Source organism: Lagopus leucura, unplaced genomic scaffold, assembly GCF_019238085.1.
Source record: "Lagopus leucura isolate 7727_CA_CO unplaced genomic scaffold, USGS_WTPT01 Super-Scaffold_760, whole genome shotgun sequence".
NCBI lineage: Eukaryota > Metazoa > Chordata > Aves > Galliformes > Phasianidae > Lagopus > Lagopus leucura.
The window spans coordinates 5161934-5189866 of record NW_024962257.1 but is presented as its reverse complement, the minus strand read 5'-3'; the positions used below and the strand labels follow the sequence as shown (position 1 = coordinate 5189866).

At 47.7% G+C, this 27933-nt stretch overlaps 1 protein-coding gene across 2 annotated transcripts in view; it reads left to right on the top strand.

Annotated features, from left to right (window-relative positions):
• Nucleotides 1–27933, top strand: part of CACNA1H (calcium voltage-gated channel subunit alpha1 H) — a 121872-nt gene that overhangs the window by 92163 nt on the left and 1776 nt on the right. For both annotated transcript variants that reach the window (XM_042864868.1, XM_042864869.1), the window contains 9 exons: nt 4777–4928; nt 6631–6740; nt 7884–8017; nt 8608–8678; nt 17575–17653; nt 19079–19200; nt 19814–20152; nt 25032–25215; nt 27587–27765. In XM_042864868.1, the coding sequence (XP_042720802.1) occupies nt 4777–4928; nt 6631–6740; nt 7884–8017; nt 8608–8678; nt 17575–17653; nt 19079–19200; nt 19814–20152; nt 25032–25215; nt 27587–27765 (1370 nt within the window). The remainder of the gene's footprint in view (nt 1–4776; nt 4929–6630; nt 6741–7883; nt 8018–8607; nt 8679–17574; nt 17654–19078; nt 19201–19813; nt 20153–25031; nt 25216–27586; nt 27766–27933) is intronic.

Below are 27933 nucleotides of genomic sequence, written 5' to 3'. Positions count from 1 at the left end.
AGTGATGGACACAGTTACTCTGTCCTTTAGCCAGCTAGATATAGATAGGATGGAGTCAAGAAGATGCCTTGTGCTGCAGACCAAAGCACTACAGAGATATAGGCTGTAACAATTCATTGAGAGCACGGGGAGGAGGACAGCTTTCTGGAAGGGGATCAAGTCCAATAGAGCAAACAAGAGTCTAAACATTTGTTCATGTGCAGGGCTTCTGGGAGGTTATGTCTGATCATCTGGCTCTGAGATCTCCTACCTGCTTCTGTTCAGCCTGGAGAACTCAGCATCCAAGTTTGTGTTGTTAACGGGGCAAAATCAAATATCAGATACACGTATTGGAGGTTTGTTGTATAGATTTGAATGTTTGGGGTTTTTTATTTAAATGGGAGGAGTTGTCTCCTCCTGGGTAATTTAGAAAGCGATTGTATTTGATTTCAAAAAAAGGAAAAAGGAGCAGTCTCAGAAAGATGTGAGATGTGGTTGGTGACGTGTGGCCGTGAGTCTGCTGGAGTGTTGGTGTGCGTGTGCTGGCATGGGACGCTGCACAGTGATGGGTGGAAGAGAGCCCAGTCCCCATGGGACAGAATGGTGCACAGGAGACTGGTGGTCCTGCAGAGGAAGCAGGAAGCCATGATGGGCAGCCTAGCCGTGCTTTTCCTTCAGCTGCTGTTCCTACCTGAAGAGATAATAGGGGAAAGAAGCACTAGGGCTGTTAACAGCAGCCTCCGTCCATCTGGAGTTGCCCATCTGTGTGCCACCTTGTCGTTGTGTCCTTACTCCTTTCTGTTGTGATGCCTTCTGTGTGTGGCGACCCTATGTGTGTTTCTGTGTATGGAAATCTTTGGGCACCTGTAGGTTCCTCCATGCAGGAATGCAGCATTTGGGCATAATAGGCTGCAGCTCAGGACTGGAAAAGGTTTAAACCTCAGCTTGTCAGTGCCCCATCCGAGCAGATCTGAGGCAAGAACTGTAAGATGTGCAGGTTGGGTCCAGGGTTTGGACTCAGCTGAGCATGGCCAGCACTGAGAGGAGGGAGCTGCCCTTCTGCTTATCATCAGTGTCCTGACAGTGCCCTTCTGGGTGCTTGTGGTGACATGGACTCATCAGTTCCTGTCCCTTTCTCCTCTCCCATCACCTCTTGGTGAGTGCTTTTGTAATCCATGCACTGCAGACGCTGCTCATGTACAAAATAGGTGCAACAGCTTTCCAGCAAGCAGTGGGTTTGCCAGTTAAGTCTGCTCACATGAAGGCAAAAAAAGAAAAAAAGAGGGCAGGGGTCAAATATGCCATAGAAATGTATTTGATGTGTTTTTTAAAGATAGAACTGCATGGAGTACTTTTTTTTTGCAAAGATAAACTAGAATATTTTTCTGACACAGTTCCTACCTCCATCAGCTCTATCTACCACTTAAATAAGTGTGCGGTAATTTAATCATCCTGCCGCTCCTCAGCCTTTTAATGAAGTTCTCAGAAGACACCGACTGAAAGCAGCCTCCCCAGATTGAAGTCTTTGATTAAAGTCACATGGATCAGTTTGATCTTCTCTGCCTTCAGCACACAGGGCCAAACCCAACCCACCTGCATCTGGTGAAGCCAGCAGCTGCTGAGCAGAGCGAGGTCAGGTCAGACACAGGCGGTACCCTGGGCTTCAAGGGCTGAAAGCAGGTCTGGGGGACACTGTGTGCCAAAAACGGGGCAGGAAACTCCAATTGTGGCATCTCCCAACACAGAGCCGAGCATCTGGGCTTTGTAGAAGCAAGAAGCTGGTTTTCTTTTAAGACCCAACATAGATACCTTTCAGAGCACTGACTGCTTCCTCTCTAGGGATGAGCAATCATGGGCAGCACACAGTGGTATTTAAATTAGCCCATCTCAATGCCGTGCATCCAGCAGAAACATCTGAGCTGTAACTAAAAATTCAGGCACTGCGTATCTTAGCGTTTAATATTTCCAACTAGGGAATTATCAAACCATCTTGCTTATTTTTCCAGGCAGCTGCAGGTATAGAGCTACTGTGTGCCAAGCATGCTTATAAAGCCATTAGGGCTTTCTAATGTTTCATGCAGAGGAGAATAATGGAGGAGCTTTAGCAAGCAATTGTAATGCCAACCTAAATGGTTTTTAGCTGAGAGACAGTGCTTCATTAATTTTTATGTCAGCAGAATCGCAAGCAAAGAAGTTTAAATACTCGTCAGAGAGGTGAGTTCCAAGCATTAGCCAACATGCAGAAGTGGAAGCAAGACAGGACTGTGATTTTCCTTTTGTCTGTGTTTGATGGTGTTCCCCTCCCATGTTTCCACCAACTCAAACCATCAGCTGCAGCTGCAGGGATGCTTGTCTGCATTTGATGTTTGTCTGCCAGTTGGCCGGCTGGAGTCTGGTCACAGAAGCTGTTTCTGTGGAGCAGCCAGGCACAGGTTGCATTCTGCCTGCTCTAATTAATGATGCATTCAGTGTTCCCTGTTTGCAGCGCCCAAGTCCCCACCGTCCAGGTTCTGCAGAGCCCACCTCTCTGGTTGAGCAGGCTGTAGCTGCAAGTGTGTGCAGTGAACACTTCCACCCAAACTGCTGGAGGGTCTGAGCTGTAGTGTAGCTACGTTGACTGATCTCTCTCTGCTTTCACCCTCTGCAAACCTTTTGCCATCATGGGATTGCCCCAGCCTAATACCAGCATCACCAAGAGCCCTTCCTGCACTGCCCTGCTGACTACCATTAGCCTCGCATGAGCAGTATCTCCTCTAATGGACATTGCATGGGTTGCTGCACTGAGTATGACAATGTTGTTGCATGTGTTTCCAAGCATTGCCAACTGTATCACAGATTGTCTTTGTATGTGTACGCCCCAGGAGATGTTTTTTTCATCCGTTAATCTGGCTTCAGGGGTGCAGAGCATACTAACCCTGAAAGGCATTCCCTAGGGCTCCCTCATCCTGGCTGAAGCTAAACCTGTCCCAAGTATCGTGGGCAACCAGATGACCAGGAGTAGCAGGGTATTCAGATACTGCCCACCACTGCTAGTGTTCTTCTGAGCTCTGTTCAGCTCTTCCCAGAAGTTGTTTTTTCAATTTTCCAAAAAGACATTTACGGGGGGGGGAGAAAAAAAAAAGCAACAAGCCAAGTGTGTCAAAATTCTGAATACACACAAAAGCATATTTTACAGACTTTAGTAATATTTTGTATTTTTATTATTGCTTTTTAGACACACCAGATTGGCTGAGCTCAATAGCAAAGAGAGTCCAAGATGGCCAGTAGGACTTAGGCACATAAAGCAGCATGAGAATGGATTCAAAAACAGTTGTGTTTTCTTTCACCTTGTATTCCCACACCCTTCAGCAGAAAAAAAATAAGTCTGTGTGACCTCAGTCTGAAGGAAATGCTTTCAGAATGCCTCCACTCCACTTTCAACTGTCATAAAAAATAGAGTAGTTGAAAGAGAGCAGCAGATTCCGTTTCCTTTTATCTCATTTATTTTAAGGTTTTGGACTCTAATCTGGCATTAGTTGCACTACCAATAAAAAAATCAAAACCAACTGCATTTCAAGAGTCACTCCATCTGAAAGATATTAACACGATGAGAGGAATGGATTATGTATTTCACGAGGGCGCTGAGTGCTTTCAACTTCATTTCCCTCCCTGTTTTTAAGGTGAAGCGACACCCTTTTTCCCAACTGTTCCTACACTTACAGCTGAATTTGCTGAAATATTTGCAAAAATGCCCTTTTTATTATGAAGAATCCTGCTCTGGCACAGTGTGACCTCACACGTCTCTTCCACTTGCAGAACTTGCGCTAATGCTGAGTTTGACCTTGAGTCCACTCTTGGAATATTTACGTTTCTTAACTTCAGAGAGTCCATCTGAGTGCCCTCAGCCAACTCATGGTCACAGCCTAATTTAAGAGATGCATGCAGTAAATAGAATTCAGTCATGGGGCAGCGTCCAAACGCTCGCCTTGGGACAGCCCTGCAAAATTGGTCATGTGCAGAAGTTTCCCTATTTCAAAGAGAAGAAAGGAGCCATGACCGGAGGCAGAGAGATAAAATTAATGCGGTCAGAGCCTGAACGTTTTCTAGATGCAATCATGCCCTTGTCATATTTGCAGAGGAGCTTTTCCTGATGGTCTCTGTAGAGAGAAGCGCTGAGCACCCCGCTCCATTGCTGGTGATGCTGTCCTGTGTGCTGTAACCCTCACGCATGTGCTCCACTTTGCCACAGGCGTCGCTGTGTTTTCTGTGGACCTCAGTGACGCACCAGAAGCTTTCTCATGCAGATGTTGAGCTCAGGTTATGCTTTTCTCTTACTTACACGTAACATGTCAACAACTGGTTGAGATGTGTTGGAGTCCCGAGCAACAAGACCTGCCCTGGGCCTTTTTTCTAAACTGGAGTTGGAGCTTTGCTGGATTTGGAGCTTTTTGGTTCTCATTTCCATCCTGCTTGCCACCGTTCCTGGTTTGTGACAGAGTCTCATCACATGAAGGTTGTCCCCTAGCTTGAGGCAGAGCAATACGAACAGGGAACCTTGGGGAGAAGAGGACCTGGCTGTCAGTGCTGTGGGGGTCCTTTAAGCAGACCCATGGACTTTGGCTCAGCCTGAGAGCCCCACTGTGGTTCTTGAAGACCTCACTGCTGAGTAGAGGTGCTTTGCCTTCCATCAGGTGCTCCGATCAGTTCTCCCAAGGACTTTGCCTGCACTGTGTGTGTGCAAGGTGTGGTTGTGAGAGCTGCCAAGCGAGCAGCAGGGCCTGTGCTCATTGCGTTGCCTTTCCTTGTCTTTTCCTGCAGAAGCCCAGCGCAGGCCTTACTACGCTGACTATTCTCCAGCACGGAAATACATTCACACCCTCTGCACCAGCCACTATCTCGACCTCTTCATCACCTTCATCATTGGAGTCAACGTCATCACTATGTCGATGGAGCACTACAACCAGCCAAAGGTAAGAGCCATCTGTCAACATGTGAAACGCAGACACGTGGGCTCAAAACTTTGCTTTTGCTAAGAAAACACTGGTCCAAATGTTTTCTCTCCTTATCCCAGCTCTGACTGACTCTCAGACTGTAAAACAGTTCTGTGTTTTAGTCCAGGGTTTTAGAACGTTCTGTTAATGGATATAACAACGAAGCTAATGCACGCAGGGCAATGCGTTTTTCAATGAGTTTGAAATAAACCAATTCTAAGTATAGCCTTTCTTGTTTTTTTTCTTCACAAATCCTCAAGTCCTTTTTTCCAAACTTCTGGTATAAATCACATAGCCTGTACATTTGCAGCATATATGAACCTTGCATTGCATTATTGTTCATGGAGCTGTGGGCTTAGTGTTTGCTTTTTTGCTGTTGCACATTCTGCCAGGTAACCTGCAAATGTCTCCTGGGAGCTAAGCCAGGGGGCACCAAGCCACAGGGTAATGTGTGTGTTTTACGCCAGCAGCCTGAATGCTGTTCTGCCTCCATCGTTCCTTTACATAACAGTCTCTGTTTCACGTGTAAATGTTATTTATCCAGATGAGATCGTATTTATACTTGTTTTACATTCACGTTTAACAGCGTGGTGTAAACCTGAAGGCAAACCATCACAAATGGTCCAAGAATTCGGGCTTAGGCAGTGAGCTTTATATGAGATAGAAAATAGCACCACATTCTTTTAACTTAGCTATTCCATTTTAGGAACAGACGCAGGGAGGGTGAGTGGTGCACTGAGGATTTCTAACATCTGAAAAACTTTCAGCTCCTGTTCCCAAAAAATCAGCATTTAGAGTCAGCAAAGCACAGCCATCACACCGGTGTGAGGAGAACAGCTTTCCTGTGGTTTGAGGCTTCCTCTGTCAACAGAGCATAAAAGCCTTTTTCTCCTCCTCTGATGCATTTTATTTCCAACTGTGTCTGTTTTGAAGTTCATTGTTGTTATTTTTTATTGTAAGAGACCTGTACTTCATTTAACTAAATTCCCCTTTCCTCCCTCCTCTCTCCAAATCCTTACTCAACCAAAGAGCTGTTTTACTCTGCAGCTATCTATTTTAAGATCCAAGCAAGATTCTTTTGCTATTGTTGGCCTCTAATTCCAATCAAATCCATTATAAACACTCATCATCTTGAAGTATAAACACTGTGGATTCCTGACTTCCGAGAGCAGCTCTATAGAGAGTGAACATTGCACCAAATATGGATATATTTGCCCAGCTTTAGAGATGTAACATTTTTCAAGAAGGCAAGACTTAATCCATCTCCAATATTATATATTTTTCCTGAGTGCTTTAATCAAAGCCATTGTCCTAAGGATTGCCATGCAGGAATGAAACCATCCATTAAAGCCGCTCAGAAAAAGTAAACTTTTTTAGTGGGAAAGTGATGCAGTTTTCTCTCTGCCCCGGACCCTGAGCAATTTATGTAGTGAAGTTGGAGGACTGATGGCTCTTACTGTTCTTAGCACATCTAATATTAGTGCTTGTGAAGGTTTGGTCTGCATCGGTGTCTAATACTGTGTTTTGCTGTGTAATTTAGGGCAATTTTGTACCAGAGTTCTGCAGTCTGTTACATCACTAGTTCTTACATCTCTGTGCTTTCCTACCCTTGTGTCTGCCAGTCCCTGCGCACTGGATTGAGGAAAGGGCAGATTGATTTAACTGTTGCCTCTCTTTGCAGTCTCTGGATGAAGCCCTGAAGTACTGTAACTACGTGTTCACCATAGTTTTTGTGTTCGAGGCAGTCCTGAAGTTGGTGGCATTTGGTTTTCGAAGGTTCTTTAAGGACAGGTGAGAGTATTTTAAACTTCTTTGTAATTGGGACAGAGCTGTAGTGACCCAGTTTCAAAGCTAGCTGCTGAATAAATGTAGCATCACTACAGTAGTACCGCATGCTGTGCGCAAGGGAGAGCAAAGGGCTGCCTCTCCATGGGTGCAAACTTCATAGCATGGGAACTAAAAATCCTAAAAGCAGCTGGGACTGCTTTGCTGAGGGAATTCAGGAAATCCTACAAAATTCTAGACCCCCTCCTTCTGTCATTATCTGCTCTGTCAGACCTGACCAGCCCAGCCTAGCGGTCAAAAAACCTATTGGCATTAATGTAGTCCTCAGAAGAGTAGTTTTGGCAGCATGCTCTCACACAGTTCTACAGGCAAGTCTGTTCTGCTGCTGGACCCACCCATTCCATTGGTAGGCTGCTGGCTTTAGAGAAGCCCTTGGCAAAGGTAAAGACAGTTGTGTTCAGCCCCACTGCCTTCAGATCCTAGCTTCAGAGACATTCAGATCATATTCTACCATTCAGCCAGAAGCAATTGTGTGTGAGAGCACATTATGGTCTGGCAACTTGCTGGGGAGCAGGGTGAGATCAGACACTTTTCCACAAAACCAGTGGGTTTGGTTCATTTACCGTGCCTGGGTGGTGGAAGCTGCTATGAGCAACGTTGCTTAAGAGGGAAATTGCATTGGAAAGACACTCAGTCTCACATCTCACTGTATTGCAGTACTGGTGTGGAAGGTCCTCAGCAATTGTTAGGCTGTAAATCAGTAAAGATACTCAAGTGGAGTAATTTAGTTGAAGGAGCAGGCGACACAACATGGTAGCAGCTGTGCTACATCACATTGAAGATACATCTAGCCTAATATCTTGTCCCTGCGACTGGATACCAAGGGGCAATAGGAGCCCCAGCATTGGCAGTAGCACTTCCCAGTATGGGATCCCAGCCAACAGCAGCTTGTTGCTCAGGGCTGTGTGCCAGCTTCAGTGAGTTGGTTTTATACCACATAGAAGATCACGGGCATAGAAGGTACAACAGCAGAGAGACCTTTGGAATTTGCTTGTGATTGATTTTAGAAGTTAATTCTCTGTTTTTGGATGGCTGTCAACATGCAATTAATAATTTTTTCTTATTGTCCTTCCTCTCTTTGTCTATTAGATGGAATCAGCTGGATTTGGCCATAGTTCTCTTATCAATTGTGGGAATCACGCTGGAGGAAATTGAGATGAATGCTGCACTGCCCATCAATCCCACAATAATACGCATCATGCGGGTGCTGAGAATAGCAAGAGGTACGGCCTGCTCCGTAGGTCTTCAGCCATCCCTCCAGACACTCCAGGAAACGGTTTGGCCATTTGTTCTTCTAGTCCTGCTGTTTCAGTTTCAGTTTGAAGACAGTTAGGAGATAAGCCTGCAGAACGTCGATTCAGAAACAAGCCGGGTGGGGTTTTGTGGGTTTTTCAAGAGGTGTCTCAGATTGGTCTCTGATTCAGACCTGGGCTCTCTGTCTTTCTGTGCCAATACCAGACAAGATCAGAAACTGAGAGAGAATCACCAGTGGTGGAGGATCGAAGTTTGAGATGATGCTTTCTCCCCAGCAAAGTGTCTCCCCTTTGGTCTCCCATTTTCTTGCTAGGGCATGCTGGAGTTTTGTGATGTTGGATTTGTTTCACTAGTGTCACTAATGTTAGTTGTTGTGGGATGTAGTAGGGATGTTTGGATTTTCGGTGGGCCCTGCCAGGATGCAGTGAGCTCACCATCTCTGTGATATGAAAGCAAGAGAGATGGGACCCCTCATTTACGAGGTCTGAAGCTAGATTTCCTTGCTGGGTTCTTGAGATGTTTCCCAGCTCTGCTTAACAGGATTTGGTTCTCATTGTAGTGCTGAAACTGCTTAAAATGGCCACCGGAATGCGAGCTCTCCTGGACACAGTGGTACAAGCTCTTCCCCAGGTAAGCTCCCAGACTTCATCCATGCCTGGTTTGTTCCTGCTGACAGACTGTGCCTTTTGGGCCTGGGGATGGCTCTGTGCCATGGGACTTGGTGGGCACTGGAAACCAGCTGGGAAGGACGTTCAGCTTTTTCCACTGCCACCAGCACCTTGATAGAGGACTTTTGCCTTGTCTACATAGTCTGTGTTAAATGGGAGAAACAGGATGGTGGAAAAAGAGTTAATAGCGTGTTGCTGTAGGCAGAGCTCTTCTAAGACACAGAATTCACTGAGATGTTCAGGAAAGACCAGAACAGACAAAGAAAGCTATTGGTGAAAGCTCTGGAACGAGTTAGCTTCCAGCTCAGCAGGTTTCTTTGGAAGGCAGCAACAGCCACATTTATTGACATGTATTGACAGAGGAGCTGCAGACTTTAAAGCCAAGTGGGAGACGAATTTCTGAGTGTTAAAAGCCTGAAGTGAGGTCTCAAATCACTGAACTCTCATGTGCTGCAAGAACAAAGATTCTGCCAATCTTAATGGCACTTGACAGGATCATTCAAGTGTTCAGTTCCTGGGACTACTTTTTTAAGGATCAATTTATTTGGGGGGAAGAAGGGGGGAGAAAGAAGGAAGTTTTGCTGACTTGTACTCCTCCCCCCCAAAAATTTGGAGTGCATCAGAAGAAATCCAAGAAGTTTAGGGCTCGTTTGTATTTAAAATCTTACAGTATTTTGTGTTCTGCTGATTTGTGGGTTTGGTGTTCAAATTCCTGATCTTCCTGTCTTTAGAGTTCAGCAGCCTACACATTCCTATTTCATGTAGGAATATATAGCAGGCAGCACTGGAGGTGGGGAAGGGACTCTGGATTCTTGTGGATTTATTGACTCCTGAACAAGATGGTATGAAGATGCTCTGAGATCAGAAAGGAAACTGTGCTGTGCTTTGTCCAGAAACGAGTGCCATTAAGGGGTCTCAGGACCTCAAGGATCAAGCAGGGAATTAATAGGACTAGTGTGTGTAATTACCCAAATAAACCTCTTTGAGCTAGTTGCTATGTGCAGGATCTGTTAAAAGGAGCTAGGAAACAAGGGGAATTTCTTTTTCTTGGAAAGGCCCATCTACTTTTCATCACTATCATGAAGATGTTTCTAATGTGGGACATTTGCCATTTGGTATTCGGATCTCCTTTTCAGTGAAGGAAAGCTCCATCTTGGCTCGGGCTGAAGCATGGAATTTACCAACTTGACCCCTGTTTTGGCATTTCAAGAAAGCTTTTGGTTTGTGTCTATTATTTTTCTTTTGAAAGCATTGTGATTACAGAGTGTATTTTCTCTCCTTCATTCTTTTCTTTCCCCCAAACAATAGGGTGGCTGCAGGCCAGACTTTTTGTTTCCTCTGGGTGTTCTTGCAGCTAACATTCAAACTGAAGCCTCTTCTACAGGGAAATCCCCAGGGATATTCTAAGCAGATCTGGTGCCGATAAAAATGTCACTTTGCTCATCAGTGAAATCCTTCAGATGAGCAGGGAGGTTTTTAGAGACCTTTTCTACAGTGGTCACTTTTCATAAAGCTACAGTTTTCATTTCAAAGGCAGGGGAAGAGTTCCTACTCCAGTGATTTTAGCAGCCTGAAAACCACAGCTGGAAGATCCTCACTGAATGTACATAAGTGGCAAGAAAAATTGATTTCGTGTTTATTCATTCAGGGGAAAATTCTTCATCTGGTGTTTGTAGAATGCCCTTTTATGGGCTTACAAACATAAGATATTACCATTCCAGTTCTCATTTTTTTCTTTTTCTTTTGGTTGACTTTCATCAGCTTCTTATTCGGTTTGATTCAGCAGCGGAGAGAGCCTGAGTGAATCCTAGAGAACCAACTATCCTCAGACCTGGGGGACGTGGCCATTTTGATCCAAATTTGTGGATGTCATAAAACAGGCTGAGTCTCTTCTCTTGGAATACAGACTGACCTTGAGCTTCTGTTTCTAGTGCAGAAGGACTTCCTGCCCTGATGCATCCTCCTGTTCTAGTAAGCTGTTGTCTACTCCTGTACATAGCCCCTCTCCTTCACCAGGAGACTGAAAAGAAATGAAATAGAGGAGAGCAAAAAAAACAGAGGCAAGAGATACAGAAAGAGCAGTCAGGGAAAGATCTCAAAATGGCACCATCTTTGTCCACCATCTCCATTCCCTCTTAGCCCCAGAAAGCGTTTGGGGTAGTTTGAATCAGTCATCACGTCCCTGCTGCAGGCCATCTCTGCTTGTGCTGTCCTGGTTCTTTTAACCCCCCCCAACACAGTCTTAGGACAGCATCTCCTTTTCGAACAGGAATCCATTTTCCAATTTCACAGCTGGTTAACTGAGAGGTTAAGCTAGTAATGGGGCCAGGGTCACCTAGAAAGGCACTGTCAGCCTCAGCTCTGACCTGTGGTGCACTCTTTTAGAGAATAACAGAAGCCTGTCATGGACTGTAAGGCACAAATTGTTAAAATCTGCTGCATTGGTGGAAACTTGAACTAGATGCAGTGTTTTAAACCAAACAGCTAAAAACAAAGCTGGGTTAGCACAACCAGCACTGACATCACCACTCAGACATTGCAAGACCCGACTCAGCCAGTTCAGTGCTGTTCACAGATTGAAAACTTCCTTGTGACCACAGAGGCCAACTCCCAGCATAACACAGGGAGCCTGAGCTCCCAGCTGGACTTCTGTGTGTCTTAAAAGCCACCCTATCTTGTTTAAGGATGGGAAGCGATGAGGCATCGGCCATCCACTGTTGGTGAAATGCATTCTTCCAATAGGTGTGTGCTCTTTCTGCTAAAAAAAAATCTGGTGTCTTCAATCTGAATTAGGCATGTTTGCTTTTTTCATTGCATGTTACTTTGCTTTTATCTTCAAGAACTTCTTTTTGGAGGTAGCAAGAGAGAAATCTCTTGCACTCTCACGAACAGAAGAGCATTGAACTCCTTGTTCTCTCAGTATGAAGCATGTTTTCAAGACCCATTTCACGTTTTTTACTCTGAGCTCTGGCCCCATTAAGATTATGTAATGAATTACACCACTCAAGCTTCAGCTGGCTATTTACTTGCTTATATGGCTGGTGGCTGCATTGGTTTTGTACGCAATGTCTGCACCGTATGACTCCTATTCAACAGTAATCTTTCAGTCTCTTTCACATCCCCGGCCCCACAATGTACAATTCACTCTTTCTGCAGCATGGTCGGCCCTTGACCCTCAGACTCATTAGCTTTGCATTTGGCTGAGTTAAGATGCTTATTGTGTGAGTGGTCCCCATACCGAGCAGCCCAGCTCAGTCTGCACAGCATTCCTAGTATCAGTTGCCAGTAACCTGCAGCCAGTGCTGAGCTGCCACCACTGCTCCTGACAGCACAAAGTGGAATCCAGCCCAGTTTGCCAGCCTGGCTCTACAGTGCCAACAAGAGGAAAATGTGGATTTTTCCTGTCAAATCTTGTTTGCAGGATTAGCAGCAGACACAAAGGGAGCAAAGGGTGTCAGTTTATCCGTGAGCTTTTTGATGTCATGATTTCACTTCAAGCAAGTAACGCAGGGTTTTTAATCCTGAAGCAAATGAGGCAGTCATGGAATTACAAGGCACAACTGAACAGCTACAAGGACTTATTTTCCAAGGCGGTCTGCATAGCTTTGTTTTCTTTTTTCTTATGCTCATCTGCACCACTCTAATTCTGCTGCAGTGACTGATTTTCACCGCTGTGACGAGGATTGAGATCCAGCCCATCTCTTTAGACAATCTGGGCTCTTTTTCCTTCTTTTTTCTTTTTTTCCGCTTGGTCTGTGGACAGCACATTAATTAAATGCAGGACTGTCCAGCATACCTCCTCCTTGTCTTCAAAGCTTGGAACTCCCCCCATGTACAGTCTGTGCCAAGAAAAAAAGTGAAGAACTCCTCGTCCTATCCGTCCCCTGAAGGACAGCCTATAGTTTGTTTCTGTCCAGGAGTTCAGCTCTTCTTAGTGCTGCAGTTTCTGTGCTTATCTGTAGCTCTTGAATATGTTTTTTGGCATTGACTAATGGCACTTATGGGACATGCACAACAGCCTGCTTTTGCCAGGAGCTGGAAACACAATGACTGTGAAGCAAGAATAGAAATGTCTTAGCAGCAGGCGTTTCAGTTGAGTCTGGTTCTGAAAGATGGGTAGGTAGGTATGTGTCATGCTACACACTGGAAAGCCTTGCAGAGCAGCCTGAGAGATATCCATAGAGAAAAGAAGCAGAAATCACTAAACAAGGAAACCACTGCTCTGCTGGCTGGTAGCACTGGTCACTGTGGGGCTCGGTGGGTACGCAGTGAGGGGAGCTCATTCTATTCAGCTGGTGGCCCTGTATTTGCACCACTCAGATGATCACAGCCTCAAGCTTGTCTGACTGGCCCTTTTCCACTACTCCTGGAATTCACACAAATGGCCTCTCTTTTCCAGGCAAATACATCCATTTTCTCTTGGGTTTAATGCACAAATTAGCCTATGTTTTCTTGCTTCCAAGCCTATTGCTCTCATTGAAGAGCGCTGGAAGGAAGATGAGACTCACGTCCTTGGAAAGGATTGGCACAGGCTTAATTTTATGAGAAATTGCTCTTGACAGGCATCCCTGTGTGCATTGCCTGCGTGGCCAACTGAAATGCCAAGGTGTGGGCCAATGATGCAGAAATAATTGATGTCAGAGCAGGAAGCGGCACGAGAAGAACCTCAGTGTGTCTCAACCAGCCACTGCAGGAGTGGGACACCAGAAGACAAATATTTCATCAGTGCCTCATACAGAGCAGGGAGAGCAGAGACCAGCGGGTGCTTGAGGGATTTGGGCAGGATCACAGGGCTGGCAGTGCAGCAGAGGAGTGGTGGTGCCCAAGTGCCTGGTATCAGTGCATTAACAGTGAGCACAGTGACTTGCCCGTAGCACTTGGCATCTCAGCATCCCCAGGGACTTCCCACAAGGAGTGAACGCCACTGCCTGTGCAATATTCAGATTAGGACCAGAGGCACAGCAATCCACAGGGGAACTGGCCTTACTGGTAGCAGTGTGATCTAATACAGAGGGAAACTGAGAAACGGAAGAGCTCAGTTCTCATCTGTTATATCCCATTGACAGCGAGACTGGCCTGTGTCCAGAGGAGTGCGTCTCACACCTCCTGCAGCCCAGCATCACTTTGTGTCACTTGGGAGGCGCAGCACTTGCATATCAAACTAACAGAGCTTGGTGTAGTTTCTCTGCAGCCCTGTGCTTGCAGATGATGGCTTTTTACTGGCATAGGTCAGAGGTTGGGTTCTGACGGGACATACAGTGGTTCCACAGTCACTTAGGGAGAGGCAGAAAGCTAATGGCAGAGGTGTCTGCAAGAGCTAAAGCAGAGACAGCCTTCCCAGGCCTTGCAGGAGTGGTGGGAGAAGGGTTTTGCTGGAAGCGTGGAGGGTAGAGTTGCTTTCCTCACTGCTAAGCAGGGTTATTCCAGGACTTTTGCAATGGTAGACCACAGATCCAGCCGGAATGCGCTGTATTGAAGGGAGGGAGCTCCTTGCACAGGGCCTCCCTGCTCCTCTGCATGGATGGGATGGAGAGCTCTGCCTCTCTGCCCGCAGCATCCCCTGCCCCAGGCACACGCACTTTAGCCAGCAGCAGATAGCAGCCAGAGTGCCAGGGAGTGAAGGTCCAGGAGGAATCACAAATATTTACCAGTGGCTCCGTCTTCTCCTGTGGTTTCTCTGAGGTACTTAAGGACACCAACAACATCTCCAAGACGTTCTTCATCTCTGCTTCACTTCTTCCAGGCCCCAGCCTCCCCCCAGCACTGGAGCCACAACAAATGATGGATAGCCCCTGGCTGACAGAGGCTGGGGTTATTTGTAGTTTTCTCTGCCCAGCCAAAGGCACCAGTCTGGGGGAGCTTGATGGATAAACACAGCATGGGCTGTCCTGTTAAGAGCTGCTAGAGCAGAACCACTTTTCAGAGCCTGCCCGGGTGACTGGCTGCCAAAGCTGAGGTTTCTGACCAGAGTTGGATCTCTGTTCTTGATGGAGATTCCAGCACAGGCATCCCAGCCTTTGGATGCTGGGAAAAGTGCCTGGACGTGCTTCTGCCCCCTCCTGCTCCTTGCAGATACATGTATGCTATGCATACATACGCATAGCATTTTTCTTGTCTGGCCTCAGTGGCTCTCAAAGTGCTTTAGAGACATTAATTACCTACTCACAGGGGTATTAGAAATGGGTATGTTGGGTTACAGGAGGAGAATGACTCACACAAGGTCATAGGCTCACGTTCAGCCTGCTGTCTTAGCTGCTCAGCAGCTGCTGGCTGACCTCACTGCTTCCACCTCAGCTCGTCTTAGGAACATGCCTGGGGTCTTTCTCTGTGCTCATGCCTTGGTGAAGGCCATGGGCTGACGAGGACCCTCCTTTCCCTTACTGAGAGATGCAGACCAGAAGGCCACACGTTGGGAGAGACAAACTATTAAATCTGGCATTGGCTTCTACTGATTCAGTAGAAAGCCAGAAGCTGCACAAATAGACCAAGTGGTAAAAGAAAAAGAGGTAATCCATTTTGCTCAGCTGCTTTCTCTTGAGCATCAGGTGTTCAAAGGCTGCTGAGCTGCTGGTACCCTGTCCAAGTCAGGAGCTGTGACCTCAAGTTGTCTAGATACAGGGTGGGATAGAGTTTAGCAGTAAAGATGATGCCGTCAGCCATCTTAGGGTCTTTCACTTGCTGCTGTCTCCCATGTAGTCATATTTCCACATTGCTGTCAGATTTCAATCCCTTTCCAAGAGATCCTGTGCATCAGCCAAGCTTTGAAACTGCCCCTTTGACTGCTCTCAGCCCAGGGCAGATACATCTTCAAACACTTCTCAGATTTATTGTGATGTCGTGAGCCTGCACAGCAGCTCGTGAGTGCTCTCTGAGCTAGCTGTGAGACGTGTTGGTTCAGTAATGTAGTCACAATCTTAAATACAGAGTCCTCTACAAATTCTCACTGTGCACATTGTTTATGAGCAAATGTCAGCTCAGTTCAAAACAACCAGTTATCAGCATTTCTGCCTACAAGGTGCCGTGCTTTGTATGTTGGCAGCTGGATAATGGTGTTGAGTGATAACCTGGTAATAACTTTGATGTTATTCTGAATTCTTTGGAATTTCATCAATGCCAGAAGTTTGCAGGCTGACTTCTAAAGCATTAAAACAGCAGTAAAATTTTCAGTTTATAGGTTGCTTTGAAAAAAAAAAAAAATCCAAGCTCCTCTTCTGCAGTGCTGCAGCATCAGTCTTTCATTTACATTCAACCTAGATAACTTGTTTATAACAAACAAAAGTTGTTTGTTATTATTTGCTCATTTGCCTCCCTGGCAGGATGCATGTGCCTCCTTTCCTATGTTTTCTGATTTGCAGTCATTTTGCAGACTGCCTCCCCATGTCTTACAGACTGTCAGCGGACCCGCAGACTTGAGCTAGAAAGCATTATTCCAGAAGGCAAAGAAATCCATGCAGTGAAATAATCCAGAGCAGCCATCCACATCACTGCATTATCTCTATTATTCCCCGGAGTGTGGTAACAGTGTTAGTAGAATTGCAAAGCTCTATGCGTAGGAGCCTGCTTAGGCTTTATTGCAATTACAGTCTCCACTGGGTGATTGGACTGCTCCCATTTCTTTAATAGAAACAAACAGACAAAACCAAACAAGAAACACCCACCCATCAGTGATAGCTGTGTTAATTTGGGTTATCATTATTATCCTGATAACTTTTCTGATGCCATTAAGCAGCATGGTAGGAATATCCAGCAACACCTCAGAGAAGAAAACTCTCTGAAACTGAAGAGTTAAGTGGCAGATACCTTGGAGATGGTGAATTTCTTGGGTACCCAAATCACCACCCAGCTGTTACTCAGAGATAAAATGAGGCTCATGACACACATCTAATGGGGGAGCAATCGCTCTGCCTCCATCACAAGCTGATAGACACAGGCGTTTAAAAGGGCAGGAAAGGTAAACGTGGCCAGTTAGTGGCAGGTAAAATGCAGGCAGTTAGCTGGTCAGGTTACTCTCCCCTGAGTCACCAATAATCTGCACTCTGAGGTGATTTAAAGGCTTAGACTCTGGGGTGGATCAATGTAATGCTGTTATTATCAGTAACCTCTGGGTTCACTTCAGCATCGTTGCACTTCTGTTACCATCCCCTTTGGCCTCTTTGCAAATGCCTGCTGATACCTGATAGCAGCACACCACGCAGCGTTCAGACTGCAAGAGGCTGCATCCCAGTGTTGGTGTATGGAATAAGGCTTTTCTTCTGAGACTCTGAAAGCTCAAAGTCTGGTAGTTGTTGCTGAGAAAAATGTCTCTGGCAAGGCTGGGAGGATATACATCCTACTGGAACACGTGTTCCTTTTCCAAAAGTCCTCCAGAGCAGCAGAACTGTTGAAAACCAGGCGAGTCCTCCTGTGGCTCAGAACATATCTGAAACCTTCAGCCTTCATGCTCAGAATTGCAAACCTGGCAAGCAGAAGGGAAAGGCCCTTAAAACTCAAAGCAGAGCACACAGTCACTTAAACTAGCAGCGTCCCTTAAGCTACCCCTGTCTGAAACGCAGTGCTAAGTGCCACTGGGGCTGCAGCTGTGGGCTGGCCAGGTTATGGCTGAGCACAGCATCCCAGGTAAGTGGAAGTGGGATAGAGGCACCGGCCCAGGGGCTGCTTTGCACACAGGAGCTCCTTCCCCCGCCTCCTCTGTGTCTGTCACAGCAGAATTGTGGAAGGGCAGCAGGGTGCTGGAAGCCAGGAGATGAAATGCCCCTGGCCACCGGTGTCCTTCTGTTGCTTGTATTTAAAATGTGATGGAGCAATTGAATCTGTGACCTCAACTTGCCTGACCCTTCTTCTGCTTTCTCCTTGTGTAGGTAGGGAACCTTGGCCTACTTTTTATGCTCCTGTTTTTTATCTATGCTGCCCTGGGAGTGGAATTGTTTGGCAAGCTAGGTGAGTAATGTGCCTGCCACAATTTATTTCATCCGGTTGATATTTATTTGATACCTAGCTGCTTCCTTTCTTCCCCTTATTCTTGGGTCTTCACAGCTCTCTGTCTGAAGATTAAAGCTTTTCTCTTGATCTCAGGGTCACGGGTGACACATGAAGATGTAATACAGAACCTGTCCAATGCGCACACACACACGAGAGGTTTGTCCCACACCACCCGTGGCTGTAGAGGAGCTATTTAGTGTTTAAATAGAAGTGTCTAGCGTGGATGTGCTCACAAAGATGGAAGTTTGCTACTTCAGACAGCACACGAGTCTGCTGAGCCTGATGGCAGTCAGATTCGTGTTGGAGTAGCGCCACCATAAACACGTCCTTCCTTGCAGCTTCCACCACACTCCATTAGTTTGTGCACTTGGCTGACATTGCTCTTCCAGCTGCCCAAGTTTGTCCATCCATTGTTCTTCTCAGCATCACTTTCTTCTGTCTGCGTAAATCAGGAAGCATCCACTGGTTCCTGCAGGTCCAGCGTCATTTCTTCCTCCAGCTCAAGGTGCTCGTGTCCACCTCTCCGAAGTCAGGCAGAGGCAACCTATATTACCCATAAACCTGGCTGAGCTGGGCAAGCAGGGCAAGGCAGGGAGTGCCTGTAAACGTGTAGTGCAAAGCAGACGTGTCTGCCCTCCCAATGCTTACATCCCAGATAGCATCAGTAGGGCCCATCCTCCGTGGTGATTTTATGGCTGTCATTAATCCCCTTTATGAGTTCAGCCCTGTGCTCAGATTACAGATGCCTGAAAGCAGAATATTTCTTTCAACCCAAGACAAATTATTTTTCAGTCTCCACAGGTTCTGTGTCCACCTCAAATGAAATACTGTGCATTTTATATTACTTGTCTGGATATATGGATATGTATTTATTCAGCCACAAAGGGGAAAAGAGTCTTGTATGCAGAGGCACCTTCTGCTGAGCTGAATCCTTTCTGTGTTTTCAGGCACAGCCTTGCCAGTGCCAGCCCCCAGGTAGCCCAGCACATGGCAGGGACAAGGCAAGCCCTAAAATGCCTAATGGCAAAACTCCCATGCAAGAACCATTGCTGCCTTTCATCAGGAAAACGTAATGAGCTCATGTTTTATGGAAAGAGGGATATTTTGTGTGTTCAATTTGCATTCATTAGTATATTATCTGTCGGGGAAAAAGAAAAAAAAAGTAAAATTAGTTGATTTTATTGCATAGAAATAAACCTTACCACAGGTAGGCACTGCACAAATAATCAAGGTGGAAAATGTAATCAGCAGAATAACAGACAAAGCAGATTGTGAGGGGCAGTGTCTGTATAGACACCCAGCAAAAGGGGCACAGGGGGCAGCTCTGAATGAGCGTTGGCAAACAGCCCTTCACTGATGTGCTCCCCCCTCATCCTCCTGCAGACTGCAGTGAAGAGAATCCTTGCGAAGGGCTGAGCCGGCACGCGACGTTCACCAACTTTGGGATGGCCTTCCTCACCCTCTTCAGGGTGTCCACGGGGGACAACTGGAACGGTATCATGAAGGTGTGTGCAATCTCTCCTCCTTCTTTTTTACAGATATGGAGCTGCAGTTTTCTGGCAAATGTAGGCCCCTCTTGTCTGAAAACAAAAGCAGTTTCCTTAAAAGTCAAGTGTGTTTTCAAAGCGTAATATTACCCACGTCTTGCTCAGCCTGAAACTTCATATTCTTAACATATGTAGTATTCTTTAGGAAAACTGAATCGTAGAGTGGCCCGGGTTGAAAAGGACCACAGTGCTCATCCAGTTCCAACCCCCTGCTATGTGCAGGGTCGCCAGCCACCAGACCAGGCTGCCCAGAGCCACATCCAGCCTGGCCTTGAATGCCTCCAGGGATGGGGCATCCACAACCAAATTGTGCCAGTTGTTGTGGCTCAGAGAAGTAGCCACAGACTCCATGTCCGGATCTCTTGGGAAATAACACCATCCTCCTCTTTGTAGATGAAGTCTATATTTTCTTCCGTTTGTTTGGGTTGTACCCACAAGCCTTTGTGCCTGGGATATGTTACAGTATATGAAGGTTGAAAATTACCTTTGATCATTTTTGACATTAAACTATTCTCTCTGTAATTTGGAGCCCCAGAGTTTACGAATCCCTCCCCTGTTCCCTCTGTTGCAGGACACTCTCCGGGAATGCACTCGGGAAGACAAGCACTGCCTCAGCTACCTGCCTGTTATTTCTCCTGTCTACTTCGTCACCTTCGTCCTCATCGCACAGTTCGTCCTGGTCAACGTGGTGGTGGCTGTGCTGATGAAGCACTTGGAGGAGAGCAACAAGGAGGCCAAGGAGGATGCTGAGATGGATGCTGAGATCGAGCTGGAGATGTCCCGAGGAGCAAGCACGTCAGCCACCAGTGGCAGCAGGGGAGGTGCAGTGGCCCTGGAGAGCAGAGCACCCTGCAGAAGCCAGGAGGCCATGAAGTCCGAGCCAGCAGTGCAGGCGAAGCACCAAGCCCTGGTAATGGTTTGCTTGAGGTGTCTGCTCTTCTTGTGCTCAGATAGGGAGGGCATGGTTCCTGCCAGTTCCTGATACCTGCTATTGGGCAGTCTGGTCCCAGTGACACAGAGCCCTGGCAGCATGGGAGAAAGGCAGTTTGCCTTATGGCAGAGGTGGAGTCTGCACCCCGCACCTCGAGCCATCTCGGGAGGTTTCCCCAAGGTGGAAGGCAACTTGTGACGTTCTCCAGGGCTAACACTGTCCTGGATGTTGTTCTAAGGGAGAGTTGAAAGGAGATTTTTTTAGTTTAGAAGCACAGTGTCCCACGTCCCTGTCCTGTTCCTCCAGGTCCTTGTTGTTTCAGCTCAAGCAGCAGCACCAAGGAGTAATCTCATAAAGTCCTGATGCTCTGGCTCTGATACGTGTGAGAGGGATGGCAGAAATTCCCTTCACACAGACACAGAAATGCTGCTCAGGTTCTTTCTAGTGCCATTCTGGTATTTCCAGATGAAGCCTCAAGCAAATTGAAGCTCTTGCTCTGCCTAAGGCATGGCCAGCTTGGACCCTGAGTGCTGTCATGTCCCCACCAAGAAGCTGAAGCTTTGGGGCTGATCTCCCAGATAATATCTGCCCCCCAGTTCTTCTAGCTCTCTGGAAAAATGAGGCAATCAGAAGTCAGGAGGAATAAAGGAGGGGCTGTGAGATGATTGTCTCATCCAATGTCAGCAGCGTATGATTAAGAGTGAAAACAGAATTGCTTTGTCACCATGATCGCAAATAAATCTGCTGCAAAATCAATGGGGGATGTGAGATTAAATTACATTAAATTAGATTTTTGTAAAATCCATCAGACTCTATTAAGTCGAGTAAGAAGGAACTTAGTTACATAGCAATGGGGAATTCACTACATAAATGTAGTTGCTAATAGAGATTCCTGCAGGAAAACACACAACCAACACCTGCGTTGCCTTTCTCAGCAGGGAAAGACAGTGCACGTCCCTTCACACAGGCTCACAGGGAGGTGTCAAAAGGTGCCCTGCCACGTCCTGCCACTTGTGCAGCCCACATTTCCTTTTCTCTTCCTTCCTGCTCTGAGCAAGTAGGGCAAAACACCGTGGGGCAGACGTGTTGGAGCACTGGGACGGCCTTGCTCTGCTACTGATGCTTTTTATCTCCCTAATTTGAAGGAGGCGCTGAGCTGTGAGAACGTGTCTGTAGCCATCCCAGACACGCTGGAGGGGGCTGAGACTCCCATGATGGAAATCCCGTCCTTCTGCTCTGTTTCCCACCATGTCCTGACACCTTCCCACCACCCCCGAGGCCGCGAGGCTGAGGTGAATGGCTCCGTGCTGTTGTTCTGCGTTGTGGCGTTGTGCTTTGGTGCTGTGCAGCTGGCAGGGCTGTCTGAGATGTCCCCCACCTGTCGCTTGGCGGCCGCAGCGCTCGTCCCATCCTCAATCCTTCTTAGTTCTGCCTTTGCATGTGCAGGAGAGCTGGGCAGGGGGATGGCGGTCAGCCTCTCCTCCCAGTAGCTAGCGATAGGATGAGAGGTAATGGCCTTACATTGTGCCAGGAGAGGCTTAGGTTGGATATTAGGAACAGTTTCTTCTCCAAAGTAGTGGTGATGCTGTGGCACTGCTGGCTGGAGAATGGTGGGCTCACTGTGCCTGGAGGTGCTCTAAAACCGTGGAGATGTGGCACTGAGGGATGTGGTCAGTGGGCACAGTGGGGATCTGGGAAGTCTTTTCCAACCTCAGTGATTTTATCATTCTATGTGCTGTGCTATGTGATGTGTCAGCCGTCTGTCTTCAAGCAGTGCATTGAGAGCTGGAAGCTGGCAGAGTCTTTTCTTGCTTTGTGGAGAGAACTGGACCGCTTTGGTTACCTTACTGTGTCTATAAGACCTTGTTTCTGGTATAGTATTGAGGAACCAGCAAGGCATGAGCAGATCAGCATGTTAATCTGTGAGGCTTTCAGCAAGCACCAGAGCTGTGGTGTCGGGGGATGCTCTGGGGAGGTCACTGTTCCCTAGAACAGCTGTAGCCCCACAGAGTGGCACCCAGCTCCCATCATGTAAGGATCCTGCATGGATACGCCATGCTGCAGGCCTGTGCACGAGCACATGCAGTCAGCCTTGGGTGTCCAAGGGGAGCTGAGCCAGGCACAGTGAGGGCTGAGTTTTGAGCTGTGTGCTGACAGCAGGCGGCTTCCTGCACTCTATGCTTTCAGGCTTCTTCCTTCAATGCTGGGGTTGACTTTGGCTTGGCACTGGGTGAGCAGATCCTGTTAGGAGCCTCAGAGTGGGGTGGTCTGTACCATCAGCCCCAGACCGCCAGAGGAGCCTCATTAGACACTGGGAAGCAGAGGAGCAGCTGCCCCACTTCTGCCTGCGCCATCCCATTTGCAAGACAGCACAGCATGCCATGCTGCTGCATGTCATCAGCCCTGGCACTCTGTCACTGCTGAGCAGCAAGACAGAGCAGGCTCGTTAGTAAACATCTCTCTGCCTCCTGCCTCACTCATCCCCCCTCTTGGATATCCTAAATCAGTGGGCTGCAGTCATTCAGCACAAATGGGCCTGGAAGAGGAGAAGCACTGCTGTGGAGCTGTGCATGCAGCAGTGGGGAGCACATCCACTGCCATCAGGAAACTTGCAGTGATCACCCAGAATTAATTTGCTTCAGGCTTGGCCCATTTTCCTCCTTCATGTGACTGTCAAAGCACCGCCTAGTGGCAAGCATCTCACAGTATTCCTAGGCAACTTCTGGGTTCACAATAAGCTCTTGAAGACCACCAAGCAGGTTATCCCTGCTCAAGACAGGCAGTGAGTGATATGAAGGAATAATCCTCAAAGAAGTCCCTTTCATGGAGCCGTCTGAAAGCTGTGGGACCCCAAAGGAGGATCATTGTGAAGGCATCTCCCAGGGACAGGTGATAACTGTGACTTTGTAAATGCAGCTGCATTGGGGCTGTGGCTTTCTGCTGGCAGAGGGGAGAGTTTGTTACCTGACAGCGCAGCCCAGGTTCTGCCAGAGTCATCCCATGCAAGGGCCCAACAGCTGGAGCAGTGCTGGAGATGCACAGCCCTGGGATCAGGAATTCCCTTCCTCTGGGAATTTTGCCCACAGCTTGCAGGCTGCAAGCCTCTGAGAATTGATGGTGTTCCCCAGTGCAGAGCATCCCACTGATTGCCTTTGCTTCCAGAGGACCTTCTGGGCGTTCCATCACTCAGCAAAGGTCATGTCCTGCAGAGAGATTAGTGGGATTGTGTTTTCTTGAGTTCCCTCTGCACCAGAGCAAAATCAGAGCTCCAACAGCATTCTGATCCCCAGACAAAAGAGGAGGGAGCAGTGCTCACTGACTAAAAATGCTTAACACCAAGCTGCATCTTCAAGGCCCTCCTGGGTCCATTTATTGCATTTCTGCTGGTCTGAGGGGGGTCTCGCAGCGAGTGGGCTGCTGCCTTGCACCTCTCCATCATGTGCTGCAGTCCTCCCTCACTGCTTCACAGGCTGGGAAGGAGCTATGCTGATTGCTGTGGATGCAGCTCCCAAGCACAGCAGGCATTTCCCAGCAAGGAGGAGGAGCAGTGGTGGTGGGGCAGCTCCAGACCTTTCCAGCTGTCAAGAGCAGCTCACCAGGTGTGAGCCAACAAACTCTCTGCACACGTTTAATAGTTACAGGACTTCTGACAGTGGCTCAGAGCCACTTGGAATGTACCCAAATCCCTCAATTGGGTCTCAATAGCTGAAAACTTTAAAACTGCAGTTGTTTATGTCAGAGGGGATGTCTGTCCTTTTGTCCCAGCCAGAGAAGACGGATAGGTGAGATCCCTTAGAGATGAACTGAGATTTCCTAGGGAAATGCCCCAGTCCTTCTGCTGCAGTAAAACAATGGGACGAGGACTTTTCTTCTCCATTCAGCACCAGGATTTCGATGGCCACCATTCAGTCCCTGTTGTGAAGCCAGAGCTCGTTAGCTGGGAGCTTGTTAGCTGTGATGGCCAAGGGCCAGCTGGCACAGCCATCACACCGTGCTCTAACTGAGCCCAGAGGGATGCTCCAGATGCCCCCCATCTGTAATAGCCAGTGTTGGACCCCCAGCTCCTCAGCCAACTTCAAGAGGGCAAAAGCATGGAGTAATTTGTCTCCGAATGCATCTCTTTTGGGATCTGAGGACAGAAATTCATGAGGAATGTATGGAAAATTAAACAGATTTAACCAGATCTTTGGTGTACTCCAAATTATCCAGAGGGGGATCTCAGGCACAGGTTTTGCTTGCACAGAGGGAAAACAGCCCAGAGGAGCAAAGCAAAATACATTTAATTTAAGACATGCAGCTGGGAAAATGTTTTCAGTCAGTCACTGGGAGACTGACATTAAAGGAAAAACCAGAGGGATTCACTGTACTTTAGATAACAGGGTGAATTGTGAGGGGGATGTGTTGAGGAGCCCTGCTTGAGGCCAAACACAGAAATCCCTTCCCTGAACCCAGCTCTGCACCCACACGTGTGATGCCCTGGGATGCCCTGCAGCTGCCTCCTCTGGGGTCAGCAGTGCCCAAATGTCACAGGGGAAAGGCCGCAGGGTTTGCAGTGATGTTACTGTGGGTGTACGTTTCAATGTTTGCCTCTGTCTGTGTGTGTTTGAGGAGATCATGTATGGATTTCCAGAAGCACGTGGGGCCTGGCACTGCCAGCAGAGCAGTGGCTCATTGGTGCCTTGTTTCATTCGAGCCAGAGTCTGAACTCTGTACTCAGCTGTGCTGCCATTGCAGTCACCAGGGCTGCAGGTTCTCTATGAGGTGCCAAGAAGAACATCTGCACGAGGTTTTAAAGCAAAAAAAAAGCCATAAACCCACCCAGATGCTGACAGACCCCTCTCTCTCTCTTGCTTTGCAGGGAGGCATGGCCAGACCGCAGCCTCAGGATTCCCAGAACCTGCTGACGGTCCGCAAGATCTCCGTTTCACGCATGCACTCCTTGCCCAATGACAGCTACATGTTCCGGCCTGTGATGCCAGCCAAAGCTCCTTTTCCCCTCCACGAGGTGGAGATGGAGACGTATCCCTGCAAGTCACAGCGAGGTACCATCCGCGTGGCTCCAGCCAAAGCCATGGGGCAGATGCATGGTGGTTGGATGGGGAAGATGCCCCCAGAGCTGCGTATGGGTTGGGTGTTGCTTTGGTTGTCCTGACACCACTGCAGGACTGCAGCTTTGTGTTTCTGTCACATCCCCGTGTGGGGACATCTGGGGAGAAGTGGGGCTGCCAGGCAATGGGAGAGGCGTGGAGGACGGGCTGCTAGCCGAGGAAAAGGATATTAACTGCACATTTCATCTCGAGTGATCAGCCCTGACATCAGGGATACGAATCAATAAAATCAGCAGGAATGAAAGCTAGTGTCGGCAGTGCTTCCTGAAGAGCTCCTTACAGCTCTTGTTTCAGTCTCAGAGCAGCTCCTTTTCGCACGGTACATTGAGTTCATAGATGGAGGAGTTTCTTTGGGAGCATAAAGATTAGAAAGCACCCTCCAGTGCCTCCACAGCCCTTACAGTGAATCTTGGGCAGAGGCCCTGCAGCCAGGGAATTGCAAGCTGTGCAGAGCCTGGGAGCATACATTTACCTAACTGCATCCAAATACATTTCCCCATTCTGTCTCCTTTGTTGGTGAGTTGGTTTGAAGGGGAAATCAATAAGGAAGAAACTATCTGCCTCCCTAAAAGCACATGTGCTGCTTGAGTGGCTCCCAGGCACTCACCAGCCTGGTTTCCTTTAGTGCAACATTTGGAAATGCACGTGCTGCTTGGACAGAAGAGCAGTGGGTTTACAGACCCTGATGGGACTGGCAATGTCTGCTCTGATTTCCTGGGGTGAATTAACTCTATTCGCTCAAGCAGCCTGGATACCAGGTAATGTTCTCTGCTCAGTATGTGCTAGTATTATTTCACCTGCAAATTCTCTGAGCAAAGAAAACAAGGTTGAGTTTCATGGCCAGACGGCTGGGGATGCTTTTCATCTCTGCGGTGGGTGTAAATCAGGATTTATGCCAGTGTAGGACTGCTGTGATGGGGGCAGGGGTGGGTAGAGCTGACCAAGGACTCTTCATCCTTCCCCAGTTTCTCTCCAGGAACACTCAAACGATGGCTATGGTGGGTGCTTATTTTCTCTCTTACTGAAGTCATAGTCCTGTAAGGTACATGAATTGTAAAACTGAGCACACACGGATTCCCATTAGCATTTATTTTGTCATGGGCTTTTCCCTGTTAGTTAAGAATATCTGCTGTTCTGCCCATATCTTAGCGCCAGCACGCTGAAGATGCTGTGAGATGAGCAGTCTTGGGCTGTTGTGGTCATACAAGCAGTTTGCTGATTTATTGGAAGAACAGGAGAAAAGTGTGCAAATACAGAAGTGTTTGGATTCCTTCAGTGCTCCCGACTGTGCTATCTAGAGGGGTTTTTTTTTAATTTGTTTTCTGTATAAGAGCTAGATGGAAAGTTTCCAACAGAAGGAAATTCCAACCAAGGACGGGAAAGAAAGTGTAGGGTTTTGATTTTATGGCTGTATTTGTAAAAGGTTTTATGGCAACATTTTTCTGCATCATAAAAAACGTTTTGTGAAGCCTGGGTTAGTGCATGAATAGCACAACTCAAGAGTGAAACTCTGCCCATAGGAGAGCCCAAAAACAAAACAGGGAGAAGTGGGGCGGGTTGGGGGGTGGGAAGCCCACTGCTCTGCTGCTTCCGTGCTGTTGTGGAGAAAAGCTCCAAAAGAAATGTGATTAAACAATACGTTTTCTTTCTTCCCAACAACAAACCTCTTTCTGAAATGCAATTGCAAACTGGATGGCTTTTGTCACAGGTTCAAGTTCCCTGACCTCTGGGCGAGATCTCTTGAAGTGATGGATAGCTGTGTTTTTAACGTGGAGCGGCAGCGCAGGAACAGATGCTGGGTTTCAAGCTAATGAGGACTATAAATCCTGCAGCCAAAAAAAATAAAAAATAAAAAAACAAAGATCTTTCAAACAAAGTAGAACCGCAGTAAAGCAGCACTATGAAGGGGATGGGGAGGTGGGATTGCCTTTAGGTGCAGCTGGGGAGCTGGGAGCCTTCTTCAGGAGGAGAGCGGTCCCTGCCTGGTATTGAGCTCAGGGAGCAGCCTCTGTGCCATGAATGGGAGCCAGCCACGTTCTGCCTCGTGTCAGGCAGTGGTGGGACTGTATGAATGGTAGCAAATGGGAATTCTGTCCTGTGCATGTCAGTATTGTCCCCTCCTGGGAAAGCCAGGGCAGGGTGTTGCAAGAGAAGGTTTCTGTTACCTGAAACAGAAAACAGAAGCTATGAGCATCGAGTTTATAGTGGGCAATATCCTGGAGAGGGCAGGGCCATGTGTAATGCAGATGCTGGAGCCTACAGGCGCCACTGCAGCAGCAGTGACCGTCCCCTCTCTGTGTCCCAGGGTCCATCACCTCCATCCGCTCGCAGCCTGTGGGGACGTGCTCCTCCCTGAGGGTCCCCCCCGAGTCCCTCCATGTGGCTGTGCGTTCCCCCGGCCGCGAGGGCTGGCACCGCTGGAAGGTCCTTCCCCCGCACGTCGTCCCCCGGTCTCCTGCTCTCAACAAGCTGCTGTGCCGGCAGGTAAGAGGCCAAGAGCCAAGAGAGGGAAACCCCTGTAGTCACCTTGCTGTTTCTCTTCTTTTCCAGTTTTCTTGGAGCTGACAGCAGCATTCCTCTTTTTAGAACAAAATGTTTCCGGTTCTGTTGACATAAAATCACAGAACCATGGAATAGTTGGGTTGGAATGGA